General features: G+C 40.9%; 1 protein-coding gene across 1 annotated transcript in view; it reads right to left on the reverse strand.

Annotated features, from left to right (window-relative positions):
* Positions 1–16,309, reverse strand: part of ANK2 (ankyrin 2, neuronal) — a 329,331-nt gene that overhangs the window by 84,429 nt on the left and 228,593 nt on the right. Inside the window, exons 17-22 of the mRNA XM_009320420.1 lie at positions 15,139–15,336; positions 13,572–13,670; positions 13,366–13,464; positions 10,612–10,710; positions 8,418–8,516; positions 2,827–2,899 (exon numbers count right to left, since the gene is read on the reverse strand). Coding sequence (XP_009318695.1) covers positions 2,827–2,899; positions 8,418–8,516; positions 10,612–10,710; positions 13,366–13,464; positions 13,572–13,670; positions 15,139–15,336 — 667 coding nt within the window. The remainder of the gene's footprint in view (positions 1–2,826; positions 2,900–8,417; positions 8,517–10,611; positions 10,711–13,365; positions 13,465–13,571; positions 13,671–15,138; positions 15,337–16,309) is intronic.

Genomic DNA, 16,309 nt, shown 5'->3' on the forward strand with positions numbered 1-16,309 from the left:
TCCAGGAGCTCCTTGTTCATCCATGCAGGCCTCCTGGCGTTTTTGCCTGACTTCCTCTTTGTTGGGATGCATCGCTCCTGAGCTTGAAGGAGGTGATCCTTGAATATTACCCAGCTTTCTTGGGCCCCTCTTCCCTCCAGGACTTTGGCCCATGGCACTCTGCCAAGCAGATCTCTGAAGAGGCCAGTCTGCTCTCCTGAAGTCCAGGGTAGTGAGCTTGCTGTGCGCCCTCCTCGGTGCCCTAAGGATCTTGAACTCCACCATTTCATGGCCACTGCAGCCCAGGCTGCCCTTGAGCTTCACATTCCCCACCAGCCCCTCCTTGTTGGTGAGAACAAGGTCCGGCATAGCACCTCTAAATATTATATGGTCCTGTATTTTATACTGCTAAGACTGGATGTTGCACTTGAATTTGTTCTAGGAATATGAATCCTATATTATTAACGTAACAGCATACAATTATGCAACATAACTGCTTCCCAGGCAAAATGCAAAATACTTATCACCAGTGATGAACAAGCTTCACAATGCGACCTGAAATACTTATTTGCTCAAGCAGTCTTCTCGTGTTCAACTTTATAATTATAAAATTACAGCTGGCAGGTTTACCGTGTCATGTCAATTTATTTCAGAACATACTGTGTCACTTTAAAGCAGCTAAGAACACAGCAGTACAGAAACCTTATTGCTAGCCTCTTATAAAGACTACACCATCACTAAAAGGTTCATCCTCTTGATTAAAAAAGTTTGGCAGTCTTCCTGCCCCCAGCTATTTTAAGTTCCTGTGACAAGTACCATCCATGTTAGGAATTTTCGCAAAATCCTGAATGTTTTGCCTGTAGAAACAGATTTTACAAGGTCAAGTGCTTTAACTGTGACCAACCTGCTTAGCAACCTGCAGCAGGATCACAGAGGCACTATCAGTACGAGTGCTCAGTACTGAGCCTTGAGCAGCAATGTGCCGGAGCACCTATGTCGTATCTGCTGGGTACTGACAAACAGTAGGTGTCAGATGGTAACAGAAAGCAGAGAATGTTAATTCAAAGCACTGGAGAGCATTAGTCATGCTGGATGGCCACAGTAAGTTCTGCCAACATATTCAAGATACAGGTAATAATAAATCTTGGACTTTCTGGCTTCCCTTCTTCCTCCCACCTTTCAGGAAACACACGCCCAGTCACGCTTCAAAAGCAATGAAAAGGAGCAGTGTTAGGCACCCAGATTAAGCAAATTCACGTTGCTTCAACACAAAAAATAAAACAAACAATCCGAGTTAAACAAAAAGAGAAAGTTTGTAAGTCTTACTCCACGAACTTCTGCTAACAGCACCTGTGCCACTAAATGCTTCACCATCACTGAAGCGTTCATCATCAGAGTGTTTAAAGGCTGTACAACATACAAATTGGTTTGAGAAAAAGGAATACCCTGTATTAATCCTGTAGAGGCAGAAAGACATACTAGGCTTTGTGGATTTAAAGATGGTTAAATGGTAGTTCAAAAGACTGGGAGAAAATTCAACAAAGCGAACATAAGGCTATATGCAATTTAAAGGCCATTTATCACGATAATTACACAAGTAGTTGAATGCTTTTCAAACAGAGAAAACGTAGCAAAAACACGCCTGAGAGAAATAATTCCACTGATCATGATGCAGCAGAAAATAATTTCTTTTGAATCACACTTGTTTGCTTTCGCTTGCAGCTTTGCAAGCATCAAAAAAAAAGTAGTATCTGGAGCCTAACCATCGTATTTTCTCAAGAGCGTTACTCATTTATCAGCATAAATCCCATTTCAAAAAGTAATACAAGCAGTTTAGGAACACGAATGCCATAAACTTCCAGTACCATCCAGAACCACAAGTGCATTTGTGTTCTTTGCAAAAGAAAAAAACCCAACCCTGTAACCTGTGTGCCTAAATCCCTAGGACTTTTTGAAATTACTAACTCTACAAAGTTATTCGCATGAAATAATAGCAACAACCGTAAAATGGCATATGTAAGACACTGTAATATTAATTAACACTGCCAAGAGTAAAAAAGAACTTGGACAATTCTTGCAAATTCTTGTGTATATTTATCAGATGCCATTGTGATTAAGAAGTCTTTTGTGAATTTTTAGAAAGGGATGTTCTTAAGCTATTTCCTTAATTCTGCTCCGTGTAAAATCGCAGTACTTTATCAATCCCTCCAGAAGTTCACAGAAATTTTCTTGGGACTTCGCTAAGCGAAGTTGTATGTATATGCATACAACATATGCCTCCTGTCTGTACATACAGTAGAGACTGAAACCAAAGTGCCGAACTTATTAGCATGTTGTTACTTTATGTCATGCCGTGTGTATCTGTGACTCGTGTGTGCCAAAAGCTCCCTCAAGCGAACGGTCTCCTCAACCTTCCACCTTACGCATCTTCTTACACAAATGCTTCCAATTAGGCAGAACTCCTCGATGTATGTATCTGAAATAGGTGGCATTGATCCAAAAAATTTACTGCTCGATTTCCTCTTTATGGGAGGGTCAAACCGAGCTTTGGGACAGCTCTACATTTAAATTTTAAAATCTGAAGTCGGGAAATGTTCTCATTTGTTGATTTGGTTCAGATAAGCTTTTTCTGAAAAAGATGTAGGGGTCCAGCATTTTGGTTTGGGTCAGCTTGTGGCATCTTTATTCAAACGCCATAATGACTACACCATTAAAAAAAGGCCATTACATAGAACTTCATTTCAAGCACTGCAAAATGAAGATGATAAAGTACTTAAGCAGCTATCTTGAGCCTGTATTACAGGCTATGTAAGTGATACGGAATAGGAACTTAGCAAAGTCGCTCACCTTCTTCGTCTGAAACATCCAGGACCTCAGTCATTGTCTCAGGTACATTTAGCTTGTGCTTCTCTGTTACAGTCTGCAAAGACAGAATCATCAATCCTCAAATTAAACACCAAAAGAAGCAGCAAAGTTTACAGCAGGATATTTTCAACAGCAACAGCAGTGGGATCTGCTGAGGCATTTTATAACGTGTTTCTCCTTCCCCTAACCTTATTTTTCATCTTTACTCCAGAAGCTCCTATTCTCAGTGCTGTATAAGGTGACATTATTCTGGCAGAAAAGTACAAAAAAATAAAGATAATGAGCTGGTCAGAGGAATAAAAGAAAAGAAAGCTCTCAGCAAATCTATTTATAAATGGTGCATGTAGAACAATTCAGCTCAATGTTTCCAAGATGATTTTAAAATGAATTAGGTAATGTCTACAGAAGAGCTTCAGAAAGTTGTATGTGGCATATGGAAATTATTAAATCGTAAAGCATTTGGAAACGAAGTTATGAATGATGTGAAATTTTTGAACTAAAAAAAGATGTGAAAGATTTACACAGATCACTTGAAACATTTCTTCCCCCCAGAAAAGTGACTACACCGCATATTAATGATATCCTTTTCATAGATCATGTATATTCCCCCAAATCATGTACGCATCAGGGGAAAAAAAGGTTATTTGAAGATTCTGATATATTTTGTGCACCTAAAAGCTTAAAATACTGTGATACAAGGCAAGTATGGACCGAGGACTGCTGGGAGGACACTGTTTAAGCGTGAGAGCACAGAGCAGGAGAACACTGGAAGACTTCTTTTTTATATGATTTTGTCTTCATAAAGGACTGCCAGGAGGAAACAGATGATGTTCAGGGGTGCTGAATCAAGAATGGGGACATCCTTTTAGCATCAAAATACACACTGGAGAAGGAGATGAAGAACATAACGAGAGAAATTGTAGGAAGTGCAAGGTGTGAAAAAGTTGCCTTCAGGGAACTCTTCACTGTGTTACGACACAGGAGACAAAATGCCAAGGACTTAAAAAAGAGCAGTGATCAGAACAGCATTAGTCACAACAGAAAAAGAAGTATTTCCCTGGCTCCACCCAGATCTGCAGCCAGTCAGCTGAACTGGGGAGCTGTGGAAGGGAGTCAACACATCGCCCTTTAAGGTATGTAGGAGCAGATGTGCCCCTTTGGCACGGAGAGGAATGTCAGGAGGCCGTGTGTCTTGTGAAACTCCCGCTGAGGTAGTACTTCACTCCCTGTTGTGGATGGTATCTATCAAGCATAAATTAACATTACATGCAGAAGTACTGAAAGAGCATACAATCTGAGGGATAATTAATGTCAGCCAAATCCCGAGTCCCTTATGCAATATGCTTTTGGGAAAATGCCCACTGATATCAAGCAGTGAAGTCAATAGCAGGTTTTGTTGCACAAAACTTACTCGGTATTTCCTGATTCTGTTTTATACTTCTCTAACAAACCGACAAAGATAGCATTCTTGATTATTATAAGATACTGCACTTTTATAAATAAAAAAGTTGCCAACAGCGTAATTACTTTGGAAATTTCTTTTAAGAGTCTGCTTTACATTTTTGAAATATATTTAACTGTGACAGCAGTTTTCAATTCACCCTCCTGAGGTACAGGGAAAGAACAACGCCCTTTGCTTCAAATGGCAATCCCAGTTAGGCCTCCTAAATTCACTCTTACCCATGATTCAAGACAACTACTTATTTCTGTTGCAGTGTTTTTCGTAACACACGTTCTGTGCTGAAAATGAGTTTATATTCACCGAATGCCTCCACCAATACGTCTGACTTTTCCCCCCTGCATTCCCACGGCTTTCCTCAGATAGGAATGTCAGGCAGCAGCAGGGTGACAAAGCCAGCGACGACAGATAGGGACGATGCTATCGTTCAGGTGAGGTTGACCTCATCTCTTCAACAATACATTGTAAAGTAAAAAAAAAAAAACCAACCACTGACACTGTTACTAAAGAAATAAACCCAGGTGAAGGGGGCTGTATATTTTCCAAGTGAAGTGGAAAGCACTGTATGTGAGTACCAATTTACTGGCATTGTAACTGTAATTGCCATTGCAATTGTATCTACGCAAAGAGTACTGCACATTCTCTATTGCCAGTTCGTATGTTCCCCACATAAAACAACTGAAAAGTCAGGAGAAAAAAAACCAAAGGCAGGAGGAGGTGACCAAATTCTGAAGAAAGGGGAAAGAAGGGGTCTGCCCAGGAGTCACAAATGCTAGTTTTTGTATGTCTGCTGTATGACCAAAATTTATTTAAGAAAACTTGGTTCCCAACCTTAGCTAACGTACAAAATCCATTTGATTAGAAGAACACAGAAGTGAAAGGATGTTACGATACCCTAGTCCACAAGCTACAGGTATAGAGGTACGTTGTGTACTGTCTTTCTGTTAACTTAGATCTGCAGACCCTAGTAACTAAGGTTTCTTTATCACGATATCAATTTATTCATCAATTAGGTTTTTACAGGCCCCTATATAATAACAACAATCTGGTCGCTGACTAAGGCTCTCAGACTCATTATTACTTATTATTTATTTACAGGGAAGTAATGATACTTTATTTACTTCCTGATTTTCCCTTCAGTCAGAGAAAATTATTACCTAATTTAATATTTGAAACAAAGTTTGGAAAACAGAATCAAGAGAGAGTATGTGCGCGCGCGCGCGCGCATGCACACGTTTCAGAAGAACAAAAAATCTGTAATGCTATCTCTGGAACACTGAACTCAGCAAGAATCATTAATTCTACATCAATTTCCAACAGAAGTTGTGACTAATGTTTTTAAATGAACTTTTAATATAATACTAGAATTTTTTTAATTGATAGGCACATTAGAAATGTCAAACACTCTTAAAATTTAAAATCCCCATCTATCCCTGTGAATGGCCCACTTTGAAAATTGCTCAATGTGTATTTCTCAAACTCCCTACTGTTTAGTGCCACTGAGAATTCAATTATGTACTTTACTTTAGGCTTCTGGATTTAAGACTTTCATTGTAAGGCTAGATTTTCATCTGGTGGCATAGGATAATTCAGATATATAATTCAGGTATATAAACCTTTATGTACATTCAGCTATTACTTACTCAACAGCAGTATACTGTAAACAACCTCAAAGCTCCTCATATATTCATTTGGCCACAGGAAGATTATGCCTGTTTGTATAAGTATCCCAAAGCTTAATTGCATAGCAAACCTTTGAAAGTCTAGCTTATTCTGATTTATTTCCTATTCATCTCTAATCTGTGAGTAAAAATAAGTGCACTTTATTCTCTCTATTGCTTTATATTCATGTGGCTCCACCAATAATAATGCTAATGCAAGTAAGAGGAAAATTTGTTCACAGTTAGACCAAAGGCTTTGGCACCGGAGATGATCTCCTCATCTCAAATGCCAGTGACTTGAATATCAATAAAGCATCGGCCTGTCTAACATCCTCCATGCATCACTCAGCTACAACCTTAGAGAATGAAGTAGCTATGGTGACAGCACCTTTTTTTCAGTGCTAAGTGCTGTGTTCTGGTTTGGCAACACCAACCTCACCATCTGGAGAACTTTATTGCAGGGAGTGCCGCCTGTGAGAGCCTGGTATTTATCCCTGCTTTTTAGGACTTGTTCTAAATTATGTTTAATCAACATTCCTCACCGTGAACGCCACCACCAGAAGTTTATATTCTATATATCCCTAAGGTACAAGATTCAGACAAACCCGTAGCTGAAAAATCTGCTGAGTTTATCAAGGGTTCCCATCTGACTTTTAAAAGCAGTGCTTTGTACACAGACACAGTTCAAGATTTCAGATTTCTCTTATATGCAAGCATCAGAGGTCAGCTATGCAAGTAAGGTTCAGTATTTGATTCAGTCCTGAACCCCAAGCATCTGGTATCCGGTAGAAAAATCCATTACCCTCAAGGTTTAAAGAAACATTTATCCAAAGTAAATAACTCCCAGGTGTCTTTTCATAGTGTAATCCCTATTATTACAAAGCATCTCATACTTACATATGACAAGGTACAAAGCTCCACAGTGCAACACAATGTACAACAGAAAGGAAGTTACAACTTACATCAGGCATAAATGGGAAAAGTGTGCCAGGACACAGCACAGAGAACAGCGAAGGCGTCATTTGAGGCTGAAAAATATACCTTTGAAAAGAGCTAAAGTTTCTCAAAATATTTTACCCGGGTTTTATTTTTCTAAATCTCTGAATAGATACACATGTGTTTATGCACGTGCATGTGCGATGTGCTACATGATTAAACATGAACACGAAATAAATAACAACAAAAACATACAGTCTTTATTAGGAGACTTCTGGAATTACGCTGGAATTCCTTGTCCAAACCTGACTCAGTCTGATCTTTGCAGGTCATTAATAAATTATGGCTCATTCTATTCGTAACCTTATGCCATGTTACGTTTATTCCATCTTCCTTGGTTAATATCAGTGGGACTTGCTGTCAGCATGCGACAAAATCAAAATTATTTTCCCATTTCTTTACACGAGACTTTGGATTTCTTCCCTTCCTCTAACCCTCTCCCTGACTGAGTAGTGGCATCTTTTAGGTGATCTGTGGATTTTTACGGCTCTGAGCTCCTAAATGACATCTAGATCTGACAGGTTTTCTAGACTGCTAATCTTTCTTGCATTAAAAAAAAAAAAAAGCATGACCTTACAACAGTGTTTCAAGATAAAATGCAGTAATGGAAATGTAAATTAACATTAATTTCTTAAATGATGCACTATTTCTGATGTTCTCCCTTCCTACCTGCTAAAACGTTTGTCGGTGGGAGGTAAAAGTCCAAGAAGAGAAAACCTTCCCCTCCCAGAGTGTCAGAATATATCAGTTTTTTTCTGGGCTTAAAGCAACAGTACCACCTTGCTGACGTTCAGCACATACTATTCACAAACCCTGAAGTCAACATACAGACTACCAAGAGCGTGGAGGACTGAGAGGACTGAGCCCATAAGGAAAGATTCTTTCGTATTTTGGAAAAACAGGCTCTATTTGAACCGAAAGTGACTTGAGTAAAAAGATGATTGATGTGATTCAGAGCCATCTAGCGAGCATCATTAAGCTTGGCACCAGTCCATGGCTGCTTACAGTCCAAATGCTAAGCAGCCTGCTGTGGTGTCCTGCAATGGTTGAGCCTCAGTAGGTGTCAAAAGTGTGGAAATGTAAGGACAGACTGAAAAGGAGAGGCGAAAAAAGAAACAGGACAGGATCTAAACAACAATGCACAAACTTCTGGAAAGTTTGGGTTTGCAGTTCAGACCCGTATCTAGAAAAAAGTTTTACTCTGCTTTTGAGTAGTTGTTTTCCATCTGTAGATTTTGTTACCCAGCTCAGGGAAGCCCGTTGTGTTGCACACACTTCCACATGCTTAAAAGATACACTGAAAGCATTGTAGCGCTTCTGCAAAAATCCAACAGAAAGGGGGGGCTAAAACCAGAAAATGAAAAAAAGGAAAGAGATACATGGAGAGTCTGAGGGAAGAAGAGAAAGAAAACATTCTGAATAAAGAAGAGAGACATTTTAATGTATCTGCAACTCACAGTTGTGGTGGTGGTAATCTCCTCCGTTACAACCTTCAGCGTATCGACCACTGAGATATATCCCAGACGCCTTGCAATAGCTAAGGCAGTGTTACCATTCTGAAGAGAAAAGAGAGAAGGGGAGAGAGCGAGCGCAGTGAGAGGGAGGATTGTGATGTGAACCAATGAGATCACTCTCAACACTGCATGAGCCAGCATTTCCATCCAAAACAAGGCACAGCCTAGGAAAATCACTGTTTTTTTACCGTTACATCTGACTCTGTCTTTGTAACTTCTTTAAGACTATAGCCCTGATTACCATGGTAACACAACACACTTACATCTGCCTGCTATTCTAAATAAAAAAGTGCTGTATGGTTTAACCCTTCAGTGCTCAAATTTCACTATACAGAATGCATCTTGTCTGCAGAAGTTCATGTTTTATTTTGCATAAACGGCACTACATCAGAAAAGCTCTTCTAAAAAAAGTACTTTAAAACGTTAGTTTCCCTTGCAGCTGAAACTGTTAAATCTTTATCAGGCACAGTTCGCTCTTTGGGGATCACAGGATCACAGCTGTGTTGTCCACATACACTTCTATTCCTCCTTACAACAAAGATGTATGCCCAATAAAAGTACACAAAAGCTAATGATTTAACAAACACAAAACCAACCTATATAAGGCTTGGGGGTAGGGAATTAATTTCCATTTAAATAAATTTATTTGCAGTTTAAGTGCCCATGATATATAGATGTGCCATTCATCAAATGGACATTAAAATGATAATTTCGTAAGTGTTTAGGCCTATTTATCTCCGTTTTATCACCTGGAACATTGGCAGTCCACAGTCCCCATGTCACTCAACTTGGGGAGGTTTTCTTTGTAAAGAGCTCTACACAGAATTGTTTTATGTTATTTTGCACTGAACCAAAGGAAAACATGCTGGCCTGCTGCGGCCACGCTCTGCACCAAAATGACTTCTCTTGTGACACCACTGCACTGGGCGCAGGATATCAGCCTGAGGGCTTCCTTCTACTTCAGTATTGGCTTTAGTTATCTATAATTTAAGTTCTTCTGTATTAGTCTGGCTCAGCAACCCTGAAGCAACACAGTGTTTGCGGATTAGCAGCGCAAAATGAATAGATTAGCATCTTCACAGCACAAATAATTTGACTGTTACTGTCACTTGCACATTCACTGCTCATATCCCACTCCCATATCCCCGTGCCAGATGTCCCAGGTTGAAATTCTCTCTTATCTCAAGCCAGAGGTTGCTATGTGTGGACAAGAACAGATGTAGTACCTGAGAATGCACGCAAACTGTGCAGTAAAGACACATCCTTCAGACCCTGCTTGGATTTGGGTTAGACTTGGGCATGACAGCCCCAACACGAGGACTGAAAGCAAAAGAGACCTTCAGCTGAATATGCCCAAAAGAACCTACAGCCCCAGAAGCTGACCACAGTGGTCTCTTGCTTGACGATCTGGTGCATAAACTGGTATTTTGGATAACTTCACAGGAAGTTATTCAATGTGATCGTTCCAGGACCAAACAGGGCGCCAGTGCTGATTTAAGCATGCACGATATATGTACACGGAAACCTGATCCACTCTGGGGAATGACACGAGTTTTGGACGTTCTGGCTGCATTTTAAAGATTACCCAATTAGAAGTGACTAATAACAACATCAACATGAAACAGGACAGTTGCATTCCCGGCTGACTGCGGAGAAGGAGCTGTGCCAGCGGTTATTGAGACTTTGAGGAGGCATTAACATCAGTGAACTCAGTAAGAACCTGAAACAGATCCAGTGGATAGAGGGACAGAAATTTGGGTCTACATCTTCAAAAAAGCCCAGGTTCTGATTTCCCTTTCATTTTTATGGAAAAATCCTTATCGAGATATCAATTCACAGGCGGAAGCGTTGAGGCAGAGGGCAGCTGAACAAGCACAGCACAGCCAGCTGTGGCCAGCCTGACTCTGCAGCTCAGAAATCAGTTTCCCCATCTCACGTTTAGCTTAGTGCATAATGAGTTAGATCTGATCCGAACTACCTTAAGAGGAAAAGGAAAAGACGAGGAAGTCACATTTACACATCTGACAACCAGCTGTACCAGGAATACTTTCACCAAAACAAAGGCTTACTCTTAAGCCCTAAGAAAGGAAAGAACTGTCCAGGGAAACAAGTTCCCAGTGGCACTTCACAGACTTACAGTGGTGGTGGCGTTGGGCTTGGCCCCATGTTGGAGAAGAACGTTAATGATGTGAGTGTGGCCTTGTTGAGCAGCTTGGTGAAGAGGGGTGTACCCATTCTGTTGTCCACGGCGGTTACGATAACAAACAAACAAACAAAGAACAACAACCACCAGTAATTAGATCAGACGCTTGGCTTTGCTTCCTTCTGCTCTTTTTGAGACATTTCAAAAAGAAATTGTGTCATCAATCGACCCAAAGATAATAGATCTTCAGTAATAAAAATACTCCTTCCCCAGATTAATGAAAAGATAAAGGAAGATAATATTTTTATTCACAAATCACTTTTCATCTCACAATATGAGCAATCTCTGGAAAGACAGATAATTCCTCACTTCCTAAATCAGAGGGAGGAGCAATGAGGAACAGTAAAGTTAAAGTGGCATGCTAAGGACACAGAATCACAGCTGAGGCAGAGAACATTTTTCTTCCTCTCACGTCTTAGTTTTCTAGAGAAGCCCCAAGACTTGCCTTTAAAATATTTGAGCCACTTAAAAAAAGATATAATTTTTAACAGCAGTGATTTGAGACTATTTGCTTTTAAAAAGGCTAACAACATATACCTATTACAAATGTCAATCAATTTTAGCTTTACTTTGCCTTCAAAAGGCTTGACCAAGCTGTAATTACACTTAAGAACATGTACACAATGTCTGTATTAATAAACACGCTTAACTCCATATACTTATCTGCTCCAGTGATTCATTCTAACGTTACACAATACGGAAACATAACCAAAGCATACTCTAGCTAGTTGATCTGAGATGGTATTGTGTAAGTCCAGTCAGGCAATTCATTTACAAAATTATTTGCAATTGGCTTTGAAAGCAAGCAGAGAATAAACTGGAAGAAAACACCAAGTTGATCTCACTGTACACTTATGCAAAGCCTGGGGGCAGGCTCTGAAAGACAGGCTCTGAGAGTTCTCTCTTTTGCAAACAAATAGATGCAAGTAATGCTTTGTACTACTAATTAAATAGTGATAGTTCAGAACTGCTACAGTTCTTATATTTACAGTACGTGTGCATGGACTACTAAGAGATCAAAGGAGGATTTTACTGTAGGTTGTAGTGCAAAGTAAATCCGTGCAGTCCTTCAAAAACAGAATTCAGCCATATTATTTTTCACTGAATGGGTGCACAAAGCACCATGTGGACTTTCTCTAGTTAAAGATCAAGCTGCAATAGAGGTTACTTATTCTTTAGCGTGCCTATCCTGAATCCAGCCAGGATGGATTTGCTCTTTAAACTGAGTCCACAGCACCAGTTGGCAGATTGCCAGTATTTTTATTGGTCCCTAGGACTGAGATTTTGGAGAACCACTGCCTCATACTCTCACACAAACTTGCTGACTTCAATGAAAGTATTCTAAATAAGTGAAATACCTGGGAAAATGGCATCAGAATCTGGCCCAGTGGCCCCTTAGGCATAGAGTGAGACCTAATACTAAAGACGCAAGTACGTCTGTCCCTTTAGTTAGCCTCCAAATACCTCAGCTGAACGTCTTGGCAGCTAACATTTGGATCCTGCTAGTGTCTGCTTTATTAATTCTTATCAGCTGTTTTTCTAGTAGTGTTGCCTGTTCTTTTGGAATCCCTGTTTTTTGCCCATTGATTTGGGGTGATCTCACGAGGGAGGGGCCAGCATCTTTTATTTATTTACTTTGCTGTTTCTTACCACATTGAGCTTGTGACCACTGTGATGAAATAGTGCGACTTTGAGAAACGAATCCATCCCATAGGTCGCAGCTGGGGACAGAGGAGCTGGCCAGAGGGACCAGCAGACCACAAGCCTGTGATTTTGACTAGATCTTACAAACACTAAGTATGTCACTAGAAATATCAATGGACTTCTTCATGTTGATCCCACGACACCCGATCTAAAGCTAGTAGCTAGCTATTGCCTGAAGCCAGCTTTAACTAAGCTGAAGCCCTGCAGCTCCTGAGTTAGCCTTCTCTTTCTGATAAGGGTGATGTGATGATTATCTGGGATGCAACACACTGTTGCTGTCACCAGAACCTCTCTGTGTGTACTCGGGAGATACACAATTCTTGCTACAACATGCATCACATTCAGCTGTTGTGCCCACCCGTTTATACTAGAAGAAACCACTGAAGTCAGTGGATTTCGTTCAGACTTTGGCTATAGGCAGTCAGATCCGTTTCAGTATAACTGGTCAGCAACAGTGTACCCTGATTCCCCTAAAAAAAAACCCAAACCTGTCTTCAGTAAACTGCATTCCCCCACCACAGCTGCTTCCTCTCCCAAAGCTATACCACCCACGCTTTGCTCAGCAGTAATTCTTCCCACTCTTCTCCCAGCAGATTGGAGAGAACATGGCATCACCCTCGAAGCGTCTGAATTGTTACTTACTAGTTTGGCAGCACACCGGTATTACACTGGTGTAAACCATGTGTAAATGAGATCAGAAACAAGCTCGCATTTGCCAGTTTGCAAGTAAAAAGAAAAAAACCAATGAAATTCTCTACCTCCTTCTTTCATACACCCAAGGAGTTACCTGACTTTTGTGAACTCTACACAATGAGATGTAGCAGAGAGAAGGCATTCCACTACAGCCACAAATAACCATATGTTGACACCTACCATGCAATAATTACAGTTTCCTAGTGAAAAGGCACCTATGGTATGTATTCGCAGTGCTTGGTTACCAGGTTCATAATAAAGAGCAAAAGCAAGCAAAGAAAAATGCTTTACCTTAGTTTTAGCATTGACATTTGCTCCCTGCTTGAGAAGAAAATTCACCATTTTGATGTTTCCATAGTGACACGCCACAATTAAAGGTGTATAACCAAGCTACAATAAGAGAACAAAGAAGTAAAGCTGCAAGCTCAGTGGAACATTCCTTTTATAACGGTAGCATCCTTTGGCACACTGGAGGCAGTAGCCACTCCATGATTTACCTTTGTCTGAGCATCTTGGTTTGCGCCGTGTTTTGTGAGTATTTCAGCTACATTCACTTTATCCTCTTGAGCTGCAAGGTGTAAGGATGTCAGTCCAGTCTGGAGGTGGAATATACAAAATAAATAAATAAAGATAAAAATAAGACTAAAACCTACTTTACACGAGGAAAGAAATCTAGACTTTCCCACTTTCTCATCTTTAAAACATGAAGAGATCCTAACTATAGCTTCCAAGCATGGGTGGTTTTTTTAAACAAAGTAGAGTTGATGTTTCTCCTGTTCCGGCTGACAAACAGCTCCAAAGCAATTACATCACCACAACCAGAGAGTAAAACTTTCAGGCATCAATGATCACGCTCGGATTATATACAATAATGTCACTTGGGAAGCTGAGGAGCCCATTAATAAATGAGGGAAGCACATTCACTGTGCTTCCCACTCCTCAGACAAGAAAGGGAACCTTGACAACTGCAGGCACGAGTCAGAATGAAGAAAATAACTCCAGAAATAGATCCCATTCAAAGATGCCAAGGAAATGGATGCAGCCTTTAACTAAATGCTCACTGTGATCACGCACATAGTAGTTGCCTGTGAACAAGGCAGGGAACAAATTTTGTAAGAGAAATGAAAAACACCTTGTTTCTCATTGGTTAGGTAGCATAATACATTAATGCCAGACAATGAGAGACTTGGGCCTTCTATTTTGACTTGTATGAACAAAAGCTGCAGGCTTCTGACCTTAAGTAAGACTTACACATATGCCTGGATAAATCTGGTGACCTATGAAGATCTACAGTAATGGGTGGGGGTTTTTTGAAGAACTTGTTTTCTGTGAAAAAGCTGTCATGTACCATCATAAAAAAAAATTCAGAAAAATTGGAAAGGTCCTCCATAGGATTTTTCTCATTCACTACTCCGCTAATAATGTTGTTTTGTTATTGGCCAGACACTGCCAATTTCTTCCACTTGGAAAGAAGGCTGAAGGGTAAATGTACGAGGAGAAGCGCCTTTGCTGGCAAGAGCACTGAACTGTTTTAGACTGTAGCTCTCCGGTTTCTGATACATGTTGTTAAATCTACCCACGGACCCACGAACTCCAGAATTTTACATTCCTCTTCCTTTGAATCTAATGTAAAACTTCAGGAGCATATGCAAAACACCTGAGTGTGTTGCAGCACAACAAAAATACTGCAGTCCTGCCCTCCTGAATGCTCAGAAACAATTTTCTCTTCATCTGCCTTTCCTACTGTAACCTCTCTACCAGAGCTAGGTGTTACATCGTTTTCCTCCAGTCACAGCAAACAGCTGCAGCTCCTCCCGTGCGTTACCCAGTACGGCTATTAACTGCATGGTATAAGTTAACTGGTCAATCCATCTGCCAGACCTAGATATCTTCTTCTCGCTTTTACTGTTCGCCCACCTGTTGTCACTTCTGCAGACTCACAAATATGTACATAAAGAAGTGAAGCTGAGAATTCCTGACAATGTGACATCATTTCTACACCGCACTCTGCATCTTACTGGATACGCCCACCCACAGTATTTCGCCACACTGGCCGTGAGTTACCTTTGTTGCCACGTGGATATTGGATCCTTTCTCCAAAAGCAAGGTCACCATGTCAGTGTGACCTTCTTGGGAGGCCAAATGAAGCGGGGTGACTCCCTGCTTGGTCAAAATGTTGGTCTCAGCCCCATAGTTCAATAGAGTGGTAGCTATCTGCATCTGATTTTTCTTGGCAGCAATATGCAGAGGGGTGTATCCATTCTAGAAAACAGTCAGAAAACCAGTCAGAAAACAAAATGAGAATGAAGTTAACACAACAGCCATCTAAGCCTAAGAAGTCAGACACCATAGAACAGTATTATTTTGTTACCCCTTAGTACTAGAGACGAGAGTTCATTAAATTTTCAAGGCCAGACATGTCCCACATGGCCCTGCTGTTGTGTTGCTTTGTCCGTCTGTTACTTTCGCCACCTAAACCAGAACAAAGCCAGCCCTCGCTAGGGTGGGCAGAACTGTTCAGCTGACACCTTCAAATTATCCTGAGTTTGACACCTACATTTCAAACAACTTATGTTGTAAATATTCACTTTTGACTGATGAGTGACATTCTCCGTGATGAGCGATGGGCGCACGCTCTTAGTTGCATTATGCTTTTTCGGAGCGTGCGAGTAGAGGTGTGTTTGCATATGGAATTTTGATACATGTGTCAGTCACGGCACCGGCTGGAAACAGCAACAGGGAGGAATGTTTTTTCTGATGAAATTAACCGTTTCAGCAAAGCAGAACGGCATTGATGGTACTTTCTGGCAATAAGACAACTGCCCACCTTTAGTTGCTTTACAACGCACCGTGGGGGAAAATTCTGGGTTACGGCAGACAGTCCCTCTGGAGGCGTTTCTTTTTAAGAGGGAGCTTAACTGTGGCTTTCGCGGCTCTCCAGGCACCGCGATGGAAACGACAGCCCTGACACAATCACTTAACAGACGGGCCGCGTTTTTTTGGCAGCAGGTACAACAGCAGCCTCACAGGGGGGCAGAACATTCTGACATCAGCACCAATCCGCTCGGTATTTTCCCCTTTTAGCGGCCTTTGCCTAACGCAATGATAGCACGACACTGTTCCTAACCCCGGAGGGAATTCTCCGCGTGCGTGGTCAGAATATACACGTCGTTTCTAACATTACGCAGTACTAAAGTGACTTCCAGCTGCGACTAAGGCTCGCAGCCGTAAAAAA

Source organism: Pygoscelis adeliae, unplaced genomic scaffold (genome assembly GCF_000699105.1).
Source record: "Pygoscelis adeliae isolate BGI_AS28 unplaced genomic scaffold, ASM69910v1 Scaffold143, whole genome shotgun sequence".
Taxonomy (NCBI): Eukaryota; Metazoa; Chordata; class Aves; order Sphenisciformes; family Spheniscidae; genus Pygoscelis; species Pygoscelis adeliae.